This window comes from Engystomops pustulosus, chromosome 1 (genome assembly GCF_040894005.1).
Source record: "Engystomops pustulosus chromosome 1, aEngPut4.maternal, whole genome shotgun sequence".
NCBI classification, from domain to species: Eukaryota; Metazoa; Chordata; class Amphibia; order Anura; family Leptodactylidae; genus Engystomops; species Engystomops pustulosus.
Genome location: NC_092411.1, coordinates 59622191 through 59650150, shown reverse-complemented (window position 1 = coordinate 59650150; position 27960 = coordinate 59622191). Strand labels below are relative to the sequence as shown.

General features: G+C 35.4%; 1 protein-coding gene across 5 annotated transcripts in view; it reads left to right on the top strand.

The window, feature by feature from the left end:
- The window catches only part of ZNF608 (zinc finger protein 608), a 61304-nt gene that overhangs the window by 19624 nt on the left and 13720 nt on the right, over positions 1–27960 (top strand). For all 5 annotated transcript variants that reach the window (XM_072141415.1, XM_072141426.1, XM_072141443.1 and 2 more), the window contains one exon: positions 4565–4820. In XM_072141415.1, coding sequence (XP_071997516.1) covers positions 4565–4820 — 256 coding nt within the window. The remainder of the gene's footprint in view (positions 1–4564; positions 4821–27960) is intronic.

The window sequence follows — 27960 nt, the reverse complement described above, 5'->3', positions numbered from 1 at the left end:
TCTCTGTGCTCTTATTTTTTTCCATAAAAAAACAAAATAGTATATCTTAAGAAAGAAGAATAAAGCCAGAGGCGTTTCATGATTCTGTCATTGTGAATCAGCCACATTTTATCATCTGCTGGAGACCAATATGATTTGTTATACCTTTTCTCCTTGCAGCTTGTGTGATAAAATAATTAGCATATCCCCTGACAAATATGTGGCTTAGGAACAGTTTGTTCCACATGCCTTTTGAAACCGTAATTCCTTCAATGGCTTGTAATGTTTCTGCCATTTAATTACCTGATCTTTCATGTGTCATATATATTGGTTCTACAATAAAACCTTAATTGTTTTTCTGTTTTACCACATAAAAGCTATGTATCCTCTGTATCGGTCCTCTGCAATGCAGTGTATTAAACACTCCTTACTGCTCAGCATTCTCTTTCATGATGTTTTTTAATTTAATCTGGTTCAATAGAGAAGGAACAGCTGAACAGCTGAATCACATTGTATTTTTTCAAAAAATATGAGCTGGTATATGATTTTTTTTCTATACAACCTTTTGTCTCTCTGTTTAACACTTTCTATCTTTGATGCTCTGATACACTAGAGTCACTGACTTGCAAAAGATGTACATATAGTGTCTACATTTCATAAAATATTTACGCTATCCAAATCTTATTATACCTTATTGCATTGAATATTACAGTTTTGTATACAACATACCATATAGGAAATTTGTTATGAACCAAATTAGTTTTGTGTTCAATATAATGTGTAAATGGAGCGTACCAGCTTCTAAATCATCTCACTATTAACACCCGTATTGTGTAGGGTACTATATAAGCTTTCCAGGCATATATTTTCTTATTCTGAACAATCTGTCATTTCAATGGAATTCCATTTTTAACTTTATGTAAATGAAGTGTAAATGAGCTTTTCATGCATGGGGAGCGTGGCTGTTCCGGCAGGTGCACCTGTTTTCTTCTATGTTGGTGATCACTACATAATACCAACCTTTTACACAAAGGTTTATATCTTCTATAAAATATATGGTGTTGGCTGAAGAAAATGGGTTCAAAAGTCTCTAAAATTATAGATTGTTAGGAAATAGGACGGGCATATATGGAAACACCATAAAGTCTACCTACAAAGTGTAGTTTTTTTTAAGGATTTTGTGATATGGGAACTAATAGATCACCATTAAACAAAACATTAACATAAGACATTGTAATATGCATAGAAATGTGTGTAGACCTAAAGTGGCCTTTCACCATTGGGGACAGGGATGGATCTGTGTAGCGTTGCACAATCTGTGTGTGTTATATTAATAAAGGAATTATTATCCTTATTCACTTTAGATTATGGATGGTGGAATTCACCTATTTTTTGGTGGATCGGCAAATCATCAAATATGTTTTTGATTTTCATTTGACATTTGTATTGAGCATATGAATCAGGAAAGGAAAAAGAATTGGGCATGATCAATATTACCATGGTCAATCTTTGGTTTTCAATACAAATAAGTAACTACTTGTGGGAGTCTAGATACTTTCCCACTAAATAAATGCCTACATAAATAATAGTTAAAAGTATAAATTGTACCAAAAGCAAAAGAGTCACAATGGTCTTTTGTCCCATCTACACTAAGTTTTCCAAGTATGGAGATATATTTTTCATCCAGATGATGTCCAACCTCTCAAACTTCTCAAACCCCTTGACATCAGCTCGGATTTTTTAAATCTAACTCTGAATCTTCTCCAAAATGAAGGAGAATATGTTTACAGTGATAATAAACTGTAAAAGAGACACCACACTATCATCTTGCAGTTTTTATAGCTCAGTTTCATGGTCCCACCTCATAGTTCCATATCACTTCTGAAACATGTTTCCTATCTATTGGACCATATGTAGATTGTCGTAGGGTTCAGTTTAAGAATAATGTATATATGCAATTTGTTCTTAATGGTTAATTCATAGCATTTAACGTAGCATCAAAAGCTCACATTCTGATACAAATGTTTAAATGCTTAGACATTAGAAATAGGAAATTACTAAGTAATGTATCCTATCAGGATGGAACATTAAATCTAATTTACTGTTACTGAGCTCAGGCCGGGTACTTTTATGTTGGACAAGCTGATTCTAAATTGCATCCTCAATTTGCATTTTAGAGACAGTATTTTCCTTTAACCCCTTAACGCTCTGCGCCGTAGCTCTACGGCGCAGAGGTATAAGGGATGTATGAAGAGGGCTCACGGGCTGAGTCCTCTTCATACAGAGGTGGGGGTTTTTGCATTTTGCACAAAACCCCCACCGCTAATAACCGCGGTCGGTGCCTGCACCGATCGCGGCTATTAACCCCCTAAACGCCGCCGGCAAAGTCGCCGGCGGCGTTTAAAAGACGGCGGCGCGCGGGCGCCGCCATCTTTTTTTCGATCGCCACGCCCCCGAACGTCATCGGGGGGCGGCGATCGGTTGCCATGGTAGCCTCGTGTCTTCTTTTGACACGAGGCTATCTGGCAGCTGCATATTCGTTACAATGAGCCAGTGGCTCATTGTAATGAATGTGCTGCAAAAATGCCATATATTGCAATACTGTAGTATTGCAGTATATGGTAGCAGCGATCTGACTATCTAGGGTTAATGTACCCTAGATGGTCTAAAAGATAGTGAAAAAAAAAAGAAAAAAAAAAGTTTAAAAAATAAAAAAAATCAATAAAATATTAAAAGTTCAAATCACCCCCCTTTCCCTAGAACGGATATAAAACATAACAAACAGTAAAAATCACAAACATATTAGGTATCGCCGCGTCCCAAAATGCCCGATCTATCAAAATATAAAAACGGTTACGGCCGGCGGTGACCTCCGAGGCGGGAAATGGCGCCCAAATGTCCGAAATGCGACTTTTACACCTTTTTACATAACATAAAAAATGAAATAAAAAATGATCAAAATGTCGCACAGACCTCAAAATGGTAGCAATGAAAATGTCGCCTCATTTCGCAAAAAATGACCCCTCACACATCTCCGTGCGCCAAAGTATGAAAAAGTTATTAGCGTCAGAAGATGGCAAAAAAAAATTTTTCTTTTTTGTACACATTCGTTTAATTTTTGAAAATGTATTAAAACACAATAAAACCTGTATAAATTTGGTATCACCGCGATCGCACCGAACCAAAGAATAAAGTAGGCATGTTATTTGGAGCGAAGAGTGAAAGTCGTAAAAACTGAGCCCACAAGAACGTGACGCACGTGCGGTTTTTTTTCAATTTTTCCACATTTGGAATTTTTTTTCAGCTTCGCAGTACACGGCATGTTAAAATAAATAACATTGCGGGAAAGTAAAATTCGTTACGCACAAAATAAGCCCTCACACAGGTCTGTACACGGAAAAATGAAAAAGTTAGGGATTTTTGAAGTTGGAGAGCGAGAAATGAGGCGAAAAACCCTCCGTCCTTAAGGGGTTAAAAAGAAAGCCATTTGCAAGTCCATCGTGTAGTAAGTACTCAGTAAACATCTAGATGCATATGCAGCCTGTATGTTGACAATCCTCTGATTAATATCTCCTGCTACTCTGCTACTTTACAGCAAGCATGAACACCTGGCAGACATCAAGTAAAAATAACACTGCAAGACTGTAAAGAGTCTTTTTCTTACTTTGCTTGATTTGTCACATTGCCACTAGCAGCTGTTAGACCGGTGTATATTTTCCAGTGTAGATAATTGCTTTCCTTCGTCTATCCTCCCAGCATTGTTGCAGCTGGATAGATTTAGAAAAAAAAAAGAGTCAATGTCTTATGACCTTTGCAAGTCACATAATGGACTTATATTTCTCTTCATTAGTTGCAGTTATGTTAGAACACATTGTCTCCTCTTGTCTCTGTAAATTGATATTCTTTATTGTATGATGGGTAGGTATAAGAAATCGATAAAAACGTTTATTATTTTTTCTACATTGGTTCAGATTTCCATCAGAAATAATAATTGTTTCTGTATGTAAACAGATTATTGGTATAATAGCTAGGTGTCTTTTCTACTGGCCAATTTATCTACATTTCTACAGTATGTCCATCTTAAAGGGAATGATATCCATTAGGGGACATTATAATTATCTAGCACACAGATAAGAGCCTCCATTTTTCTCATTAGCATATTGCAGTTGTTCCATTTGCTCTATCAGAACTGTTGTCTGGACAGTTTCTTGTAAGAGGGATTACAGCCCTTGCTGTCAGGCTGATGCTTTCAACAGCAGGTTTTCCTGCCCTACTTCTCAGTAACTGCTCATTAAATTATTCTCTACAGGGAATGTTACTTCTCTGCACCTTTTTTGTTACTATCAAAGCTAAACCAAGGTCAAAATGGAAAGCATCCATATTTTTCAACAAAAGGTGGAAAATCTTTTAATAGACAACACAACAAAAGAGACAATGACTTAATCAAGGCTGATATTGTGGCAAACATTCGACTAAAACAGCAATACATTGACAGCGGCTTTAAAAATTTTAAATATTTATTATTATGGTTATTTTTATGATTATTGTGAGCAGTCAATAAAACAGATTTTTTTTTCCAAACCAGGTTGATCCCCTGTTTACAGTGCCTGCCCCTCCACCACCACCGGGTTCCAACAACATATCATCTCCAATTCTGCCATCATATTTTTCACCATCTTCAACTATTGCTGCACCTGTGGAGCAGCTTTTAGTAAGGACTCGGTCAGTTGGTGTAAACACATGTGAAGTTGGAGTAGTAACAGAACCAGAATGCCTTGGACCTTGTGAACCAGGCACCAGTGTCAATTTGGAGGGGATTGTCTGGCATGAAACTGAAGAAGGTAAGTCTCAAGTGGCAAAGTGAATGTATCATCGATGTTTTCTTGCATCTTTTTTTTATAATGGGGACAGCAGTCTTGGTTAGGATTTTATTCTGTTCTGTCAAAAGCATTTTGTGAATTTCTCCACATCAGCCTTGTGGCTATATAGCTAGTTTTATACTGGAGCAGACAGACTTATTGAGGTCTACAGTCTCATTGAAGTGTGTGCAGATCGGTCATGTAGATAAGCTGTGACATCATCTTTTGTCAGTAAGGTTTCCTATTGAGGTGTTGTTTTCTATGGTAATCCTGTTCATCTTGTCTGTGATGTAAACTAAGTCACTGCTGCAAAGAAACCCCTTTCATAATAAGCAACAGATATTTAATCCATTAAATGGGTTGCCTAGTCTTTAAAAAAATGATTTATCCATTACTCCCATTGTACCATGTCACCACTTGTCTTTGCCATGCCCCTGTTTGTTTACGGAAACAGGTATGCCCATTCGTCCACTACCACCCGCCTGACACAGTAATGAATCTAATGCTGTATCAGACGAATGCAAGAAGTCGGACGGGAGCACCTGCATCGGTAAACAAACAGCTAAGCATAATTTTTTTTTATTTACAGTCGCCACCCATCCCAGACAGATATATTGTTTTTTGAAGGCTGGACAAACCCTTTATGCCTAGTCGTCAATGTTAAGTTGTTGCATAGATGGACATGTTTGGACATGGACATTGACAGTGTAATTTAAACTATGTATTTTGTGATCCTATGGTTTTAATGTCACTTACTGCCTATTACATTGATTATTTTAATAAAAATGTTGACATTTGCATTTGTGCCTTTAAAGAGACTCTTCCTACCTTATGTTTGGCCTCTCCTGCTGAGGACCATGTTAAAATGATTTATGCGCAAATAGTTTGCTGACTGTACCTTTTCAGATGTGATTTGGCTTTTTATGGAATGAAGCAATCTCTGGAATATTGATTTTCGTCTCCGATTTAATATCTTTCTAGTGTTTAATTCACCAAGTGTTCAAGATGCCTGATTGTGTATTCAGTCAGCAATACCATGATAAAAGTTTGCATTTTAAGTATCTTGTGGTATAGAAAAGAGAGTTTACAAATTACTGTTTCCTTCCAAAATGTAATTCAGGTATTAAAATATATTCCATTTTGCAACTGCTTGTAGTGCACTTAATATTGAATTTTTAATTGTATGCGTGTAGGTATAGTGGATTTCTGCATGAAGCTTTGTTAAGACTTGATATACGAGTATAAGATTAATATTCCACTGTAAGTTGTATTTTTTTTACAGGTGACAGATGGAAGTTATTAAAATGCACCTGTCACCTATACAGCAGAAACATGTTTTTTATGGTTAGAAGCAATGTAACAAGACTGTAGCAATCAATTACCTGGAAACTAATGGCTAATAAATATTGATGTGCTACAGTTTTAATTCTAAATTGTTAGGAAGCATTCTCATCAATGTTGGCGGACACGACTATAAGTACCCATACACGTCAGAAGAAAGTTGATCAAAATGGACGATTTTGTGGTTTTTAAAGCAATTTTCATTAGGGTGAAATGTAGCTAAAATTAAGATGAAAGATCATCTTCATCTGGGAAGAAGTTGACACAGTTAAGTCACTAGTATGAATGTATGAACCTACGAACCTACATTTCAAAAAATGTTACCAGTGGACCTTAATAATCTTCTTTATATGTAGTTGGACATATAAAGTCAATAGGAGGTATTACTTGTGAAGCATTGCAAATGAAGATCCACTCTGGGTAGTTTAAGATTTGCAATTGTTTTTTTTATTAAAGTACAACACATTTCAGGAACAGATTGTCCCCAGATTGTCTTCGAGTCCAAAGATTAAATAACATAGCAAGTACAATAATGATAACATTGTTTCTTAAACTACCCAGAGTGGATCTTCTTTGCTGCACCTCAGAAGTTACCTTTATACCTTCTATTTACCATTGTGATTGCCGGTTACTGCAACTGGAAAACGGGATATGCAGCAGAAAAAAATCTCAATTTACAAGGTAGTATATAGTGCTGTGCCTACTGCACAACCAATACAGAGTAGTACCTCCATGTAGTTTACCTTAGGTAATGCCTTATACAAACGTTGTATAAACTATGATGCTGTGTATCCACAATTTCTTGTCAATGTGCGTACATGGATAACAATAAAGACTGTATTAGCCAATATGTTGCGGTGCTTAAGTGGAATGATTGTTCATCAAACATTCTTTTATTTAATGGTTGTCAACCATCAAACCATTTGTAACTAATATCTATGTCTTCACTAAGTGGTTCATGGCTTCACCTGAAGTGGTGGTGAAGGTCTTTAAACTGGGGTTTTTGGTGCCAACTCTTTGTATTATTCCAATTTTCTATAACCCATATAGGATGTTTAAAAGCAGATTATCAAGCATGAAATGGTATTTTGCCAAAAATTGTATAAATTGAAATAAAGTAGTAAAAACATTTTACATGATGCAAAACTGATGATGAGGGTAGAGGTACAACAATTTCAAAAGCCATCTCTTAGTAGCACTGAAACAATGGCTGCAGCATTGTCCACCTCCCTTCTCCTAGCTAATGTATTTTCAAGGCTGGGGCAGAGTCACAATACTTGCATGTTTTCTTTTTTGTTAGGGTAGAATTTATGGCACAGACGAAAGTTGTACATTCATCCATTCTTCATCATTTTCCAAATTAATTAAAAAGTGACAATTGCAGTCATGTTCTGTTGTCACTTTGATCTGCCCGACAGATTAGCTAATAATATAGGGATCTGACCTTTCTGCTTCTTCTGTTTTTCCATGCTTGCTAAGCAGGACTGTGATAAGATGTTGTTTACCATAGTGGAAAAATGTAGGTTAGCTTTTAGAGGAGTCGTTCTGCTTGAATAAACTAAACTTCTGACCTTTGTTGAATTAAAAAGTGCTTGTTGTTTGCTGGACCATTTCTATTTACAGATGTGCCAGAAGCAAATACTTATTGTGCTTTGTAGTCTGCTATTTAATAATAGTGAAATGTCTGAGGCAGCAGAAGAATTTCTCATGTTGCTGTAATAATAGCATTTCACTTACCAGTGGGAAGAGGACACAGTAATGTTTTGTGCTTTTAATAGGGTAGAACAGGAGCTCTTAACCTACGGGTCAGCCTGTAGATACCAGGCCATATACGGTATGAGCAAATGATCACTGTCTTTGATCTACCAATAGGTAAAATACAATAAGGGGAATTCATGAACAGATGTGTGCTAAACTCTTTAGTGTTTAATAGGAATGTTTTGTGAGTATTTAACTTTTTGAGAGTCATATGACTTTTTGGATTCTTAAAAGTAGGCTTATCTTGTGAAGGGTCCACTTTTTCTGCTGTTTTTTTGCTAGCTTTCTTGTCTGTGCTTTACTGGCTATATATCACTACTTTAATATTTGGCTTATGTTCTTGACTAGTCTTTTGTGTATATGATTTTGTATTTTATATGATACCTCTATTGTTACCCAAATTGTCGACCTCCCCTTTGTGTTATTTGTTTGTCTGTCTTGTTACATGTTCACACTTCAGCACAGGGAGTTGTCCCATATAACTTAAAATATGCAGAGGCAAGCAAGCAATTCTGTTGGGGGTTGGAGTTTCAGGGTTCAGTTTCATATTTGCTGTCCCTAAGTCCAGTGTCCCTATTACACAGGCCTTCACCACTCAAAATTTCTTGTGATATGCTATCACTATATACAATGGGAATGCATTGATACTATACTATCAGTAGTGGTGTGCATTTGCCAAGTTACAAAATATAAGTTCTTTTGGTAATTTTTAAACTTTTTGTAACATCTGGTGAAAAGCATATCTATTTGGCACAAAGATCAATGATGCCAATTTCTAACTCCATCTGTGCGGCACTTGCCAAATGGTGCAAAGCTACAATTACTTTCCATCCCACCACAATCTATTTTAAATGCTTATAGCTTTGTAGTGCATAGAATGATTATAGGATGGAAGTAAAACTGGTTGTTAAATGACAAATAACTTGTTTCACTCAGAAAATGTAACTAGTTGTTGCAGTCATCTCTGTAATTCATATGGCTTACTACTTCACATAAAGGCTTTGAAATGAAATACCCCTTTCACTCTAGAGGGTAAGAAAAAAAATAACATGGAAGAAAATGTAAATGTTTTCATCTCATATACATGAATTGTCTGAGGATGTTTTTGGTTTCCATCCTTTTTGATCTACCCTGTTTAAAAAGTTCATTGCCACGAGAAAATATTGTGTAAAATTGCTCACAGATGCATGGAAGAATTTCCATAACATTTGTGCTGTAACATTTGGGGCACACATGGCATTGTAGAAATGTGTGTAGTCAGATTTCCTGGGACTGGCTTACTCCCACCTGGCTTTTCATGTTATGCTCGTTATTCTCTAATACATTCTTATCCTGGTTCTTGTTGATAGTTTTTAGCTCATTGGTTTGCTATCCAATCTAAAATCAAACACAATGAAATTCAGAAATAGCCCAGTTATTAACAAACCCTTCTGTTTTATTTCTTCCTTCGACAAGCCTTTGAGCACTGAATTGGTTATATGAGCTCTGATCACCATAGATGTTAACTGCTGTTGTGCCTATTCCACTTCATCTGTGCAAAACCAATTGCACTGTTTGAAGTTATGTAAATGAGTTGTTTACTGCTAATTAAAATGCGTCTGTATTTGGGCCAAGGGGATCCTAAACCATATGATTGCTCTGAGCTGTGCTTCAATTGCCTGCTTACAGTTCCTGGGAACACAAAATTATTTTGCTTCAAAAACAGTGTACTAGAATAAAACACTACGTTTTGAGGTTTCGCTGACCTCTACTAAATCCAGAGCTTGCTTCTGTCAGAAACGTGAGCCTGGGAATCTAATACTCTGGAGGTACTTCCTATTAAATGAGACCTGTTACTCAACTTGTCACACACTGCTGTAGTTTCTCATTTCCCTTCAGGGAGATAAAGAAGCATATGTTTAGAGCTACATCAGTATATTTTTCAAGTAGAATGTCTACACAATAGCCAAGTGTTATAGATAGAGATCTACTATGGGTGGATTTTTTTGCATGTATAGAGAGTTATCTTAGAAAATTTATAAGATACGTAGGCTGTTTTGTAAAATCATTTACCACCGAGATAATCGCTTTTTGTAAAAGCTTGTATTTCTAACTACACTGAAATTGGCAGTTCTGCCGTTTTTTTTGGATGTGCCCAGTGTGCCAGTACTTCAGTGGTGGTGGACTCTGTTAGACACCCTTAGGCATTTGTTCTCATGGGTAAAATTAATTGATCCATTTTTATTTTTTTTCTTCACTGATTCTATTGTGCTCCCCAAGGTGTCTGGCACTGGAGGTGTCTGGCAGGTGTTCACCCCTCGCACCTCACCGGGAACAACACTCACATATGGCAAAGTTAAATGTGCATTTTTAGATTTGTTTTTAAATAAAAATGGGAATAAATCCCACAAGAAAGGAAGGTGCTCCAAACTTATCTTCATTCTGTAATATTTTTTGTCCTAATGTCATGTTTTACTATCTCTGTTTTCTCTGAGAAAAGCTGTGTCGAATGCTTAAACAATTTGTATTTTCAACTGTATTTTCATGTGGCTTTTACTTTAAGCCATGCTATTTATGGGGTTTAGACTATTCCTTCTGCTACGTTAATGATCCATCCTCATATGGCCATATGTTGCTGGGAAGTACATTTTTCATTGCTGCAGTCAGAGCTTTGTTACAACTGGTGGTTTAGATTTAATGCTTATGAAATTACATATGAAAACCATTAAGGGAGGCTTGAGTACTTAGAACACGAGTATATTATTTTGAAATATCATACAGCATATTATAAAATCAATATAAGTGAGCCAACTAAAACTTTGTTCTCTGTATTCTAGTTGCGGAAATTGCTTTTGAGATGTTGTTTATAGGTTATATCTCTAAGAGCTTTTATGTCATATTTAGTGAAAATATATGGAGCCGTTTCAAGATCTTATGTGAATAGATGGCAATTGTGAACAAAATCATTTCCAGAATGCTAAATAGAAGTACAACATTGCTTGTCTACCAAAGTCCTAGAGCTCTGGTGCATTGTGATCTGAGGTAGAAAATGTCTATTTATTTCAATTTACCTGATGTGTTTACATCCAAAGAAGGGAAATGAATCTCAGTGGATATGAAGCCAGTATCTAGGCACTCTAGATAAAGTTATCTGTTTTGGAAGTCATTTTTTGTGTAATAATATACAGACAGTCCCTGGGTAACATACAAGATAGTTTCTTTAGGTTTGTTCTTAAGTTGAATTTGTCGGAACAGGTATATTTTATAAGTGGAACTCCAGACAAAATGTTTTTTGCCCCAGTGACAAGTGGATTTTTAAAAATTTTCTATTGTCATAGGAACAAGTATTATGAATAAAACTTCATTACAGACATCTTACAGCTAATCATTCCAGCCTGGAAGTAAAGTAAAGCATCCAAAGATCTTCACTAGAGGTCACAGTCTGTAGGGGTCATTGTTAAGTCAGCAGTCCTTAAGTCGGGGACCGCCTGTACTGGTTAAAGGGAATTTCCAATCATTCTACAAAAATAACATAAATATGTAAATCTCACATTACCAATCCTCTGTTGCTCATGCTCAGATGTTGCCCAGCAGCCTTCATTCTCTGTACGTCCTAATCTATTCATGATGTCTTAGCACAGTCATGTGCCATAACTGTGAATAGATGTTTCCCTACAGGAAAAAGGAGAAGACTAAGAGACTAAACAAAATTGAAATGGAAATAAAGGGAAATGTTTTTTTTTTAAATTTTACAACATATAGAGCTGTTTAGAAAACAAAATATTTTATGTAAATCACATGATGTCCTGCTTTTAGGAGCCCCTGTAATTAGCCATAATTTGTGCGGAATAATTTGTGATTGAGCGATAGAAATCAATGAGCTTTGTAAGTAATGTATAGACACTCTAGGTCCACCAGAGACAGTGACAGACTGAAATGAGATACTCTATTAACTCAGAATTCTATAATTTTTTATTTAGTACTGAAAAATCCTTTATCTCTCATCTGTAGTCCATTGTACTCAGAAAATAGAGCTCTCTGTACATTTAATGCTTTTTCGGAGAACTCTCATAAAAGATTCAACTATGCTTTCTGCTAAAAGCCAAATAATACAACATAGAATGACTGCAGTTAGCCAAGCAACGGTTAGAGCTGTTCCCTGGCTCAGATTGAATTATAGTATGTCTGATAATTTGTGCGTTTGAAAACTGTTCAGCAGGCAGCCATTTTTCACTTTGCAGCCTTTGTGTGCTGAACAAGCTGTCAGCATGCCACACTCTTCTCACATCCCCAGATTGACAGTCCTCTTCTCTCAGCACACCCTGTTTCTGCTATTGGAGTTGCAGGAAGGAGAGCAAAGAAAAGTAAAGTGTCAACTTTGTTTTCATGTCAATTTTGCAACCAGCTGAGACAATGTTATATTATCTGGGGTCAAGGGGGCAAAATAACAGAACTTGTACCACTGGTTCTTAACGTATGTACATAGACGTTGTGTAGACATAAAACATTTGACATTATTGTTCAATAGGAGGTTAAACGGCAACTTATATTTTTTTATTTTCAACATCATGCAATGTTTTAAAATAATAATAATAATCCTTAACTTTACTGATCCCCCACTGCTTTTGTTCCGATGCTGCTTGGTTTTTGGAGAAATCCATGTGATTGCTGTGTGATTGCCATGTGATAGACTGAGGTGCATATTCCGTGAAATGTCAACTCACAATTCTATTTATGTGATATATAAAAATGTAACGGATCCTTGTATCTGTAACATGTACATAGGTTTGCACATTCTCTAGTCATTTGAGTATGATGATCTAATTAAATGAAACCCCTTTGATAGGATCCTTGGAATATTAAGTCATGGGGAATATTAAGTCATGAACACCCGATTTACAGATGACCCCTAGTTACAAACAGACTTCTGTGGCCACTTTGACCTCTGATGAAGCTCCCTGGATGCTGGCAATTTACTAAACTTTGGCCCTAGGTTGCAATCATCAACATAAGAGTTATCAAATGTGTCCGCAATTAGGCTCTATGGTAAATCCTAGTTGCCTTCACATCCCGAAATGATAAAAATACTATTCTCAGTTTGAAATAAATACTTTGTCTGGAGTTACACTTACAAAATATACCAGTTTAGACTTACAAATTCAAGTTAAGTACAAACCTACAGGACTGTCGGTAAAGGTATAAAGATAAGCATGTCCAAACCCATTGTACCCAGCATAGTTTATTCAGGATACTTAGTATTGTAGATATATTGCCTTTACATACAATTTCAGATATACACTTTGCTCCCTTGACATGTGAAACCAATTGACTTATCAATTTCTGGCAGTTCAGTTTACAAAACACAATAATGGAAATTGTTCCTTCACGGAACTTGCACTTATTTTGCAAATCACACAATATTGGTCTATGTGCTTTTCTGTTTGTCTACATTTTGGTATATTTATCGCTTAAACTATTTTCTAGCAGTTGCCGAAACCACAATTTTGAGATGACTGCTTTTACTGCTCCCTGTTGCAAAACTGTTGGAGCAGAAAGTCATTACTTTACACACTAGACTATGCTATAAATGTGTCATCTAGTTTTCATCATAGGTTCCTCAGTGCTTGGATCACTTTACCTCATTTGTATCCATATTGTAGACAAGACAATTTTAGCAGCAGCGTGGACCGTTGCACAACACTTGACTGCTTTTAGATTAGCATAATTTGTTTCCATAAAATGCCTTTCATTTCCAAAGAAACTACACTAGATATGTGAAAATAAGCACTTACACTGTGAAATTTTATCTTTAATTAGGTATAAAGGCATGGTATTAAAATGACATTTACATATAAGACTATATAGTGGTTACTATGCTTTATATTTAGAATATAACAATCTTGGATAACATGGGATTGACAATCAGTAGTGTACTCCTCCACATATTTGAAATCCAATAAAGAGGGCTATATTCTGCTCATTAAATAGTTTATAGTTCTGGAAAGGTTATTACTGTAAAGGGGCTATTTAAGTTACCCTCTATCTACAGAATGGGGTTTACAGGCTGATCAGTGAGAGTATGACTGCTGAACCCCACGATCATGAGAACGGGATCTCCAGTAGAGCAAGGCATCCTGTTATCACTAATGGGTGAAGCATAGTGCTTAGCAATTTCCGAAACTAACATGCAATTGAATCAGTCCAAAGGGCACATGCTCGTCCTACCATTTCACCCAATTGTGATGGAGCAGAACCCTAATTCTCTGAATTGCCTGGGGTCCTATTATCAAGATCATGATCATCACAGCTGTCCAACCCTTAACAATCAGCTTGTTATCTCCTGTCTTACCAATAGTAGATTACCAAAATATTTGGCACAAGACCTTTAAATAGGTTATATAACATGGTTCTCCATCTTTGCAATAAATGTGACTCTTCTGTATACTTGCTATGTGTGGTATTCTATTTAATTGAATGAGAGCCCATGGACAGGAGTTGAACTTTTAGTAGCACAATTTGTGAGGAAAAAACTGAATTCAAGGAAAGCTACCATCTGATTTATACCTCATAAAGCAGCGTCACTGATTGAATCCACTTTGCACCCTTATGTAGAATCTGACCTTATAAAAGGTCATATCCAAAAATTTGATTAAAAAATATGCTAATGAGCTGCAAGGGCTCATTCACTAGTTGAATACCTTGGCTTTCGGTTCTTGTGATGATTAATAAACGAAGGATCAACTAAATGCATTTTTATTGTGTATAATGTTGACATACATACCCTATACTTAACTCTGTTGGTGCTTGAGTACTTTTTGTTTCAACTAAGATTTGACTATAAAATAACACTAACCTACGATCCAGACTTCAAGCAAATATAATAGGCTTTTAAGCAGCTGTTGACTGTAGCATGGAAAGATTGCCAGAATTATGTTTGACTTGCATTCACTTATATTCATGAATATGACTGAACAGTCTGCACTCAATTACAATATACCAAGACCGTAGGATTTGAGAGCGATGTTTGCTTTGCTAACAGAATGTTGAAAATATAATACTTGTTGGTTGATGTATGAGAGCTTTTTGGCTAATGGCCATATGAATAGTCAAGGCATCTTTACTTGCTCTGTTGCTGAGGTGCTTTGGCTTACTCTTAGGATCCCTGCAAGTGCCGGAAGACTGTTCTCTATGGATCACAAGCTATGCAGTCATAATAAACAGCACACCAAGACTTTTATAAGTCCCATTGAGCATTTGTTTCTAAAGTAGATATTAGCATGTATATTCCAATGACTTACAAGCCAACCAGATGGGATAACAGATCAGAAATAGTTTTGCTGGCTGCCTGCCACCGTTCGGTGTGTTTTGATTTGTGCAGATAAGTAACCATTCTCCTTTTCCCTGTTTGCAAGAGTTTTCCTGTAAGGTTTGCAGGAAAGCTAATCCTTGGTTTCCTGTAAAATGTGTGCTTGTTAAATAGATGTTACTGCAATGTGCCATGCTGACCCTGAATTGTACAACTTTATGACATCAAGCAAGCTCAATGGCTTGTACAGATTGACATTTACTAGAATTACATAGAGTAAACTCCCACACAGAAAACAAGTCTACCTTATGTCACAGTAGGCTACTTTTTTACCAAAACTTTTTACAGAACTTGAACTCCTAATATTTTCATGACTTTTTAAAGAAACAATTGTTAGTAAAATGGGTTGATAAGCCAAATGTATATAAAAATATTATTCATTACCAGTTATTTCCAATAAATTTTTAAACAAGGAAAGATAACTGGGTAAAATAATGGCCCTTAAGACATTGTATTCTTTGCATGGTGACTCCTTTTTAGCTTTTAATTTCCGTTAAGTTCTGTAGGTGTGGCTGGATCTATGGATGACTGCCAAGATACCATCACAAGCCTCCCCTGATACCATCATACAAAAAACGCAAAAAAAACACAAAAAACTTCATAATGTCATTCAGCCACATTTAGAATAAATTTCTCTTGTTATATTCACTTAAATAGATTTTCTAACTCTATTTAAACATGCATTTTTTGCATTCTAAAGACTTTTGTTTTTACAATATCCAAATTATTTCCGCTTCTGTGTCCTTTTTGTATTTCAATACAATATTAACAGAATTCTTGCAGATTTAGGTTCAATTGCGATATATTATAAATTTATAATATCTTTATTAAAATAAGAATTTAGGGAAGGAACATTTATGTGGCAAGGGATGGAAAAAAACACACATGTTATGCTCAACTGAACCACAGGGGATCACTTTATATTGTGTTAATTTACCACAAAACTTCATTTGCTCGACAATTCACCACTAGTTGTACAATCAGCCACCAAACAATGGTAGGATGCTGCCTTTTCTAACCTACAGAGCTTGTGTATTCATGTTTTCCCTTTCCATTCACAGAACCCTCCAGCTGGGAAAATATAGTGTGTACAATTCTCTGTGCCTTCAACTGACATTTCTCATAAATTGCAACAGAAACACTGTTATCAGCAGCTTAATAACAGCTCTACAGATCAAGTCTCAGCATGACACAGAAACTATGGTAACCACATTTTCCAGGCAGATAAAGGAGGAGGAAGGTTTAAGTAGAAAAGTAGCTGAAGCGAAATTGTAAATAGAGACCAAATTACTTAAGAGTTGATAAGGATTTGATGGATTAATAGTATTGTTCTGAAAAGCCTTGGCTGTGCATCGGAACTATTACTTAAATATATTAGACATTAGTCTTCTCCACACAGATGTATTTCCTTGCTCCTTGCATTCTATTTCTTACTGCAAAATTGACATCTACTTCTATAGGATAAATATATATATAAACACAGGACATCTGAGAAATATGCTGCCCATATGCTTCTGATGTACAAACCAGCAATGATATAACTACTTGGTTTACAAAGACAGGCCTGATGCAAACTACTGTGTGCATGAGGACACAAAAAAACAGGTCATGTGCAGCGCCCACCCCACCCATGTCAATTGAAAGAGACTGGCCGGTCAGTTGGCACGGTGCATGCATCACACCATGAAAGTGCCTCGGAAAGTAGTTGATATACATTCATATCACTGTTGAGTTGTATATTTTGTCAAAATTGCTAAAATGTAGTTTCACCATTGATATATTTACAAATAGCCATTGGAAAGAGGAACATATATTTTACAAAAAGGGGAATCAAAAGAGTTTATGGAAAAAAGTTACAAATAAAAGTTAAACATAAAAAAAGACACTACTCATCTGTCATCTCTCCAGTCCACCACAAATTGGCACAAGGTCACTTAAGCTCAGTTAAATGCTAATTACAGTGGAAAGCTTTTCATTACAATAGACAATTTCAAGAATTAAGTAGACAAATAAAAAATTGAAATTTAAATGTTTGAATTTTTTTTAAAGCAATTTTTTGTTGAGAACAACAACCTCATAAAATGTCACTAAAAGAATCATAGATTTTTGTATACAATATTTGTGTTTTATATTGAATATACAGAGCCCGTCTGAGGTTTGAAAGTACAAAGAGATTTTCCAATGTGTCGGGAAATCTACTTGAAGGGATTTGATCCTTCCTTTCTTATTACTGGAAAGGTTCTTAAAACAGGAAGAGGTCTACCATCCATAGGTTTTACTTGTGAGATATCTAAACATTTATGGTCAATATACCCTTTAATGAGGTTAAATGAATACTTTTCATAATATTGACATACTTTTCTGCATCGATAGTTGGAAACCTAACCATCCGCCATTGGATGTGTCTGGACATCAAAGACTATCTTATATGGATAAAATATTTACCAAGTATTCTACATTTACCCACAAATCATAAAAAACTAATATATTATGAAATAATATAGAACTTAATGTTATATTACTCATAATTAAAACATCTACAGTTGTCATGTAATGTTGATAGATGTTATTAAAATCCATAAGAACATGTTATGATAAAAAGGACAGGTGTTTCTTGCCTGCCTTGAAAGGAAATAGAAGAATGTGTGGGGGAGGGATGGTTTCTGATGCTCTTATATTACAAAGAACATAATCAGAGCTGTAGTAAAAAATCCTGTAGAAGAAATGTGACTGATCTTGTTCGACAATAAAAATAACTGATTGGTGTTTGGTGCATTCAATATTTGCACAATAACATATGGTATATCTTATGTAAGCTATTCTATGAGAAAATAATTTATGAAAATAATATGTTTACAGAATCATAACTTATGTGAAAATGTATGGCGCTGTACAGTCTATAAATTACCGGTGAAATGCATTTATAAAATACTTTATTTTGATAGATTCTATACCTCAAGGAAACAACAGATAAGCCTCATTAGATGATAATGTGCCTTCTTGCATCATAGAAAGAATCACAGGAACTCCCCATGGAAAGGGAATAGAATCTAGTGTGAACAGAATTTATTTTCCTGTCTGGTCAATGTCAGATCATTTGGTGCCTGCAGTCAACCCTTTCAGGCTATGTAGGGACTGTCTGTTGTATTTCTTAATAGGATTACTTAAAGGAAGTCCAGAAAAAATCCCTGCCCCCACAATTACTGGTTTATCTCCCATACTCCAGTGCTGAGAACCTCAAACAACATGCATACATTCAGATGTGGAAATAATAGAAGCAGTTTTTTTTTTCATCATTTCATGAACTTCCTCTTCTAGTTTTACACAATTATTTCATGTTTTAATTACCTTGTTATCTTGAAGCTAAAGTATGCTCATAAATGGTTGGAAAATGCCAACTATTTCCTTATCAGTTGCTTTTTCAGTTAGCAAGGCTGGGTGTCAGTATGTTTATTGCATGTAAGAAATGATGTTGATATTTTTCCGTTACAGCTTTGTGGTTATATTTTAGCGCTGTCAGACATCCCTGATGAAGTGAACAGCAAACTGCTTTCCCTGGTAAACTGCCACTTCACTTCCTCATGTGAAGCATCGAGATTAAAATCTACAAACTGACAAAATTATAGTGTGCAATGAGATATATATTTCAGATATGTGCCTGTATTATGCCAGGTTTGTAGAACATATTGAAAGTCTACATAAGATGACACTGCGGGGAAGAGATACAACAAATTCTGAGAACCAATTCTCTTTGAAGCTTTTTGGAGTGTAATGGAGTGGAAGGGAAGCTTCTTTTTTCTAAGTCATTCAAGAATGATGCTAATACGATATCTCAAGGAAACTGGATTTCTTTACTTGTATTGCAGAAATACATTGCTTTCTATAATGAAGCAATCTCCCTTTGTACATGCACAAAACGCTTAGATATAAGATATAAGATATAAATATTGTTTGGTCTGTAATAGCCGACTAGTCTTCCAATAAATCCTGAAAAATCTTGACATGTAGACACCTGAATCAAATTGACTCCAAATAGATTAGAACATCTGTCTAACATTGTGTTTTTCACAAGTGACCCTCTGACCCATGTTGTGCTGTAGATAGTCAAGGGGATGAGGCAGTGTAAAGAAGGTATTTAATGGATGACCGAATGACAGTAGACTCCAGTTATATTTTTTATAAATTGAAAACTAATATCAGACATATGATTGTTTTGCTATGTCCTCCAAAATTAAATTCCATTAAAATTCCCTTTTATATAGTTTTGGCCATTTTAATTAAACTGTTGCATACACAATGCTGAGTATGTGATTAATGTCATCATCCATACCATTTATCCGAAATTAAATTAGAATCTTTTCTTGTTTTTACAACACAAATAATAGGTGATGGTTAGAGATCTGCAGCTTTACTGAAACGTTTGCAAGAATCGATTAGGGTTTCTACACTATTTCACTATTCACGAAAACAATATAACAGAAGCCTAATAAACCTGATGCAACCAGGCAACTGAAACCATTAAAAGTACATTGAAATCAATGGACATTTGAAATTATCAGATAGACTTCTGTTATTCTTGAATATACCAAAATCATCTTAGGAAAATCAGAAAATATTCAGATTTGATTCTGTGCCTGAAGATTACCCGATTCTAACTGAATATGAGATTCCATAAAACTGACTTTTACTCATCATTTACACAACTCAGATAACAAATTGGGCCCTTTTTATATTTATTAGCTCATTTTTATTTGAGAATTACTAAAGAATATCCCAATCTTCTAAACACTTGAGCTAGTCAAAGCCGTCGACAGCTCATTCTTCCACCCACTCTTTGTGATTGAATTCCCAGTAGAAAGTGCATTTGTTCACTATAGGAAAAAGGGAGAACCCCAAAGCTGGACACCCATTGCATTAACTATCTCCATTGATAACCAAAGAATAGGCATGCAGCAACTTCTATCCTCAGAAGATTCAGGAAGCCTCCATATACATAAGATGGTCAGCCAATCTATGACCTTGCACAAAAGTATTCTACAGTGTATGTTTGGGTTTAAGGTGATGTTAATATCCATTTATTGTGTTATTAGCTACATAAATCTCAAACAATAAGTATATATTTAAGTATATATTACCTTATGGAATATCTAAAAGTTTTAACTTCACAACTTACTTAACATGTTTTAATGAGGAAACCTTAAAATCTCAACAACATGTTGTCAGTGCATCTAGTTAACATGTATTTAGCTTGGAAAGCAACAGCTTTCTTATGTCTTAAGCTCTTTTGCCATTTGTTTTACAAAGAAACCATTTATATGAGAAGAATGCTGGCATGCATGCAGCTGCACTAATCCTCAGTTGATTGAATAAGGAAGGATATTGTTCTTATACTCACATCTTATTTTATTCATTTTGAAATGAAAGCATAGCAATGAAACAATATTTACCGTGGGAAGAATATTCAGAAGCTTCAATGCTGAAGGGTAACATCAATCTTATAGGCACAGCTTGTAGGTGTATAATCTTGAGTTAGTGTTTTCATGGAATATTTTAATTTTTACAATATATGCACTGCTCTAAGGCGCTGTTGGATCCATCTCTATAGGAATTACATGATAAATAGTGCCTGAAAGGAATAGTTTTGATTTCCAGGAACATTAAAGAAGACTTTATCTCTCTTGGCACTTTCCAATATGAAAAACCCTTTGAGATTCTGCCAATTTCTATACTAGAACGTATTCAGTCAATGTCATATCTGTAGGGTAGCGGAGAAGAAATGTGAAGTATAGATGCCTGTAATTACACATGCATTAAAAAGAGGTTTAATATACTTAATTCATGAAGCATGAGTATATTGCCATCCTTATGGATGGGCTCTATTTCTATTTCAGGTCATTGCCTAGATCTCATAATTGTATACTTGGTAAATGCCACACTTTCATCCAAAATTATAGATGTAGATGCTACATTTAACATACCTGTGTGTAGTATGCGTGACAGGTTTCAGCATCAGAATGCTACTGTATAACCTGTGTCAAGTTCTAACCCTGCACATCATACAGTCCCATATTACATGAACTATTTGAACTATTTGCCAGTTTAGATGTATTGTACCTTATATTGAATTACACAGAATTGTTCAAAGTATCTATGTAGTCATGTCCATGGGAGCATTAAAATAGTATTTATTTTCAATAAGTAATCCTATGGTTTGACTTTATCCAAGAACAGGGGAATGACTACTGAATAGTATCCTACAGTTTTAGTTAGGTCCTAATGGGTCAAGGCTGTAAAAACTGTCAAAGGGCTTGATTGATTGGCGTCTACACTTCAGTCCCCAGAGCAAAGCAATAATGCTCTTGTTTTCTTTCTGAGAGGATTTCGTGTGCCACTCAGGGTTACAGATTATCTGCTGGAAAAGCCGATATTGTAGATAACAGTGCATTATGGGTAGTAATTTAGACTGAAATAAGTGCTTGGAGTGCATCTGTTAGATGAGTTAGCATTACTTGCATACCTACTCAAAAAACCACAAAAATGACTTTTGCTCTCCGGTGCCCGAAACCTCTATTCTTCAGATAATGTGGTCTAATATATCTTCTAGCCACTTGCGTTTCATTTCTACCCTTTTACTCAATCACTCATTTTTTTCCATTTCAAAACAAGACATGCAATGATTTTAGGGTTTTATATTATTGCTCATGTCATATCCAGTACACACAGACATATGACCAGACTTGAAGTGAACAACTGTGCTGGTGAAGTGAAAGCTTCTTATAAGGAATAAGAAATACCCAGCTGAAACTCTTTTGGAAGATTTTGCTGATGTCCTATCTGCAGCCAACAGCTTTAAAATCCTTTTACCAACTCATTATGCACTACCAGCATCTATGCCATTAATAAACACCTTATAGTAGTAGAAATTAAGTAGAGGTCTATAGCCACACATCACATACATCCACTTAAACTATTCTGTGTTAAAAATATAATAAATTGTTGCCCATACTTTAAAAAATCTATCTTTAAAAAATTACTAAATCTCAAATTTAAGACCTTATTCTTATAATAGTAATAGAGATCCCAGCAATAAAAAGCTGCGTAGCCTTGGTAGAAATCAATTCATGTGATCTCTTTGGATATTGGCAGTCTTCCAAAACCAAGAGCTTCATCGGACTCTGTTCTTGGCTATTAATTAATGGGAGATACTTAGCAGCTTAACATGTCCTAATATATCCTGTGGAAAAGAATCATCAACAGTAGATGACTTCTTTTAGCATATCTCTGCAATATTTAAATTAACACTATAGTAAACAAACTACTAAACATGAACCTACATGTTGCCATAAAAAGATCTCTGTGTGACCTTTGCCATTATGTATTGAATGAAGTAGCAATAATGTATTGGAATAATGTGCAATAGAAAGCTGATTGCAAAAATAAAGGCAAAAAACAAATGGTCTTATTTTGATCTAATGTTGGGTTGAAATGTAAAGAAGACAGGGGTGTTATGAGTGGAGTGTTAATGGGATGCCCAAAGGGCTCTTGTTAGGATGCAAATCTTTGAATTATATATATTTATTTGTCACTGTTCTTCAACTCTCAGTGATTTCATATAACTGTAGTTGGAGAAAGGTTGGAGAAAGATGCCGGTCCATGAAGTCCAACCTATAAGATTTGCCAAATTATTTGTTCTCAAGAAAGGAATCCAGGCCTCTCTTTAACATGTATAAAGTATACACCATAACAACCTTCTGTGGCAGAGAGTTACACAGTTTCATTGCCCTTACACTAATAACTCCCTGTCTGTGGCCATGCTAGAAGCACTTCTCCTCTAGGCATAGAGGATGTCTCCTTGCCACATGCCTATGTTTAAAAATGTTCAATGTATTTGTACATTGTTGGAGCTCTCAGGACATATTACTAGGAGGAACTTCCTGTATTTTGTGATTTTATTATAAGTATATTATAAGGTTGGAGTAAAAGTGGAATAAGTGCAAATCAACATTATCAATTTTTAGTGTAAAGGCAAAACTCTCTTTTTTTTCTTCAAGGGCCCTCAATTAGTCACACTCCATTAGTATTGTTTGGAGAATGGAGCTAGTACCTAGGTATGGCAGTAAAGTATTTGCTTCTGCTTTTTTCTTTAAAGATAAGGAAGTCTGGAATGTAGAAAAAGGGTTTGTTGACAAGGCAGCTTTTACAGCAGTCTATTGTGAGAGAAAAAGCAAAGTGTAAAGAAAAAAGCTAGGAGATCAACCACGAAGATTACATATTTTATTCTATTTATTCTAAATAGATGGTATATGATAAGATGACACATCTGTAGAGAGACAAGCCAAGGTTTTTCCTTCACAACATTATTTTTCCCACAGCTTCATTCCTTCTCTATTTTATCTTGTGCTGCTTTGTTAGCCTTAAAACCTGCCACAAATCTGTTTCAACAGAGGAGCCCAGCTGCTTGCTGGGAGGAATTTAAGTACACAGGCCTGTAAAGGACATTCTCACGCAATTCCTGAGTGGTTTAGATTTCTCAGTAATGTGTTACATACAGAATTACCTTAAGTATGAAATTGAAGCAACATTGCTTAATGTGTTAATAGTAGGCTAAAAGCGTAGAACAAGAGAGGCAATGGAGGCTTAGCTTAAGGGCCTATGAATTGTGACAAATCAAAACAGTAAAGAGATAAATAATGGAGGTAGATTTTGCTGGCAGTGCTGCCTTTAGGAACCGGGTGAGGCAGTAATGATCAAGCCATAAATCACAGGGTTTGTTAGACAGAAACATTAAACCTCTTTGAACAAAGGGATCAATTGTCTCAACTGGCTTGTCCTTTAAATCCTTAGCTACCAAATTGAAAGACATCATGTACAATTTTTTTTCAAACAATCAAAAAAGATCAAGAACATTTTATATATATAATGCTTTTTGTTACACTGTTTTGTCTTGAGTGATAAAAATTCATGTATTTTCATGTTAACAAAAAGAAAATCTCATTCCCGGTCAACCGTGATATGCTGGACCTTGCTTGCTATCTCCGACCTAGTTGACATCCCAGCATCTATATATTTCTGTCAGCTTAACTGCTTTGTATTGTGATCAATATTATCTTTTGATTGAAAGCCTATTGTATAGCAACAAGGGTATATTAGGTTTCTGAGGGGAAAAAAAGTTGCATTTTATTATTACTTATTTTATACTGCTATTAGTAGAGCTTCTAAAACCAGACAACTTGGAATTTTTAATGGTTTTCGAATGTGTATAACTCTCTTGAGAGAACAAATGCTCTATCCCTTTGAGGATCCACAAGTAATGTTGACCTCTTCCCTTGACTAGTAGGACATCCATGTACAAAAGGTTTACATTCTGTCCTAGAGGGATTACAATCTGGAATACTCACTCAATTATTCCATCCAGCTTTCACTGAGAGAAGATACTACTGACTAGTTCCTAAAAACAAGTCCATCTTAATAAAGGGAAATAGGCATGTATATTGAATAATTTGGGTAAATTTGGTTAAAACATTTCCCAATGCATCTAGCATGATATTTATGGACCACTTCAAAATGTTAAATAAAAATATACATAGTCATCAATAACTTTTTTTTATTGCTGATGCACATTTTTTAAATCCATCCATCCATGGTAAACGCCAATGGAAACATATATGTCAATATACATTTCTATAATGTTTATGTATGTCTGTCTGGGAGGCATATTTTATTTACCAATAGACAGACTTTAAAAAAATATTTTAAAAAAGCAGCAATGAAATCAGATATTATTTAGCACATGGTGACAGATACTCTTTGAACTGCATGGAATGCTATGCATCTTCCTATAAACACAATGTTTTTTATTGTTTCATACTACATTTACTTTTCATCCAACAGACCAAAAAGTTGTTGCAGAAAAAGAAGTCAATGGCTAAAAGTTATCCAATTGCTTTTTCTATTACCAGGCCTTCTATGTTCTCTTCTTACTGCACAATGCTTTTGATCCTTTGTAAGGGACCAGGAAAGCTTTTGTTGCCACCCCCATGTTCTGTAGCCCTGAATTCCACTTAAATACCTAATGGGGAATGATCATTTTTAGTAAATGCAATTGAAGCTCTTTACAGAATTACTTATTAGAAGCCTTTATGATTTAGCAAGGTCTCAGCTGGCTGCCAGCAGAGGTTTAGGAATGTGTTCTCTAGGGCCTGGTAGCAAAAAGATGAAAAGGACCCAGAGCTGGCAAAAAAGCAAATAAATGCTTTGACTTTAACTAAAACATCATAATTTATGAGACTGCTTTCACACTCTCCAGCACAGCGTGAATAGATAACAGCTTTTGCTTTAGCACAGAATATTTGCTGCTTTTCAATGTGTCCCTTTTATGCTGAGCTCCAAATGTCTTTCTTTTCCAACATGAACATTTAATGTCTCATTGCTACAGTAATATCAGGATTCAGATTTTAACTCTGATCTTTTTTCACAGCAGAGTTGGGAGGTAGATAATTTAGCCCTTAATATAGAAAAGACTATTTCCACTTTGCTACAGATTTCAAAGTTCTTTGAAAATAATGGCTAGTCTGAGCACATGGAGTAGAGGTGAGGTGACCTGTAAACAATTACTTTACTGGCTTTTCATTTCCATCCAAGTCTTATATTGTGCTGGGCTAGATCTCTCAAATAAGACAATGGAAAAATGAGCTTCTTTTCATTTCTGTTTACTTTGTCACAGGATTACATCTGGAGAAACACACCCAAATGCACATTTACAGTTCATCCAACCAAATCATTTTTATGGCTGTCATAAAATATTTTACTCCGTTTAAACTAAATAGAACTATCCATGGCCCTTAAAAGGGCTATCCAGGATTGATTTAAATGTTTTTTATTAGGGTAAGACCTCATGCACACAAATGTGTGTCGACCATGATCTAGCCAAATAAACTGTGGCTAATTCATGGCTCCATAACCGTCTGTTGTACATGTTTATGGTGATGGTGTATGCACCATGAGGGACTGTACCTCATCCAGCTGGGAACATGACAACTGTCTGCACCCCAAAAGATACCGTAGGACCCATTTCTGCCCATCTTTTTCACCATGCAGTCACTACCTGTCTCGTTGCTTGCGGCCCGTAAAATGTACAACACCTTTGGAATCTGATTAGACAAATTGCCGTAATTGGCACATTAAATACTTTGTTTGTTCTAGTTCTATCACTCAGTCTTTGTTTATTTTTCTGTAGAAACCAGGTACCAATTTTTTGTGACTGCTGCTACCAATCACTGACCATAGTAAAGGTGTCTTCATTTATTGGTTGAGATCTACTATAGTCAATGGCTTTAGTGATAAAATTTCTGTATAGTATAAGAAACAAAGTGTAGAGAGGTATTTAAAAATGTTTCCCTTTTGATTATCCATCCTTAGGATGGTTTTCAAGAACTTCCTGCGAGCACAGAATCCACCTCACATGTTAATGGCATTGATAACCTCAATCAAATTAATGGAGTTGAGCTGCAATATCGAGCTCAGTTGCTGTAATATGAGGTGCTGTTGTGCCCTGAAAATGCAGATGACACTCCCTTCGTAGTTGAGTCTCTAGTCTATCACATTCTCTGCTCTTTTATTGTTCAAATAATTTTGTTTAATATCCCAGCCAACCCCTTTAAGCAGCATATTATGTGAAAGTAGATTGGAGTATTTTTCCATGGCTTTCAGGCTTTTAGGACTGAATAACAATGTGATGTGTATTTGATCAGTCCCTTTGTTGAAGAAGGAGAAGTGCACAGGAGTGGCTTTCAGCTATGAATACACATCAGATCTGTAAACTACTTTGCTCATGTTTCAAGTGGATCAGATTGTGAAAAGCAGTTTCTTGGCAGTAACTTTGTCTTCCAAACAATCCACATTTTGAAGTCCATTACATATGACTAAAAATAAACAGCGACTACATAATATCAGTGAATACACATGATCTGCTTCATAGGCATAAAAGTTACTTCCCTCCAGGGTCAATACTGCAAGACAAAAAGAGCCTTGTTTTAGCTCTTAAAATATTTATAGAAGAATCATGGCTAGAGAAAGCTGCTGCTTCTTCTTCTATTGGATAGTACATAAATGAACTTGTATAGAGGACAATATAAATATATGATATTACTTCAATATTATTTTAATTTAGTTTAAGTATTTCTTAAAGCATCCATACACATTTAATAAAAGTCCATGTATCCAATGGTTATTACTTCTGACATGTGTTTTTTCAATTAATAAACTGGAGTAACACTTATTTCCAAGACAAGGGCGTACATTGTCAAAAACAGTTTGGAAAACCTCTTATAAGGAAATATCAAAAATAAAAATTATTTACTTGATAAAGGGAGCAGTCTAACCTTGAAATGTGTTATAATTCTAAATAAAATGAAAAAAAGTAATTACTACTTAAGAAGTAACATTGTCAAAGGACTCTCTGTTCTCTTCTGTAATACTATTATCACCGCTCTCTTTATTACAGCCCAGATGCTGCAGATAAGGCTCTATTTGCACTAGAATCTTGGCTTCCATTTACAACAAAGGCACTAAATTGATTTTTTTTCCAATGGATCCCATAGAATGTCATTTTGCTGTTGAGTTTTTTTTTGTCCAGTGTTTTCCATGTAAGTTATTAAATGGAAAATCAGATTTCATGTT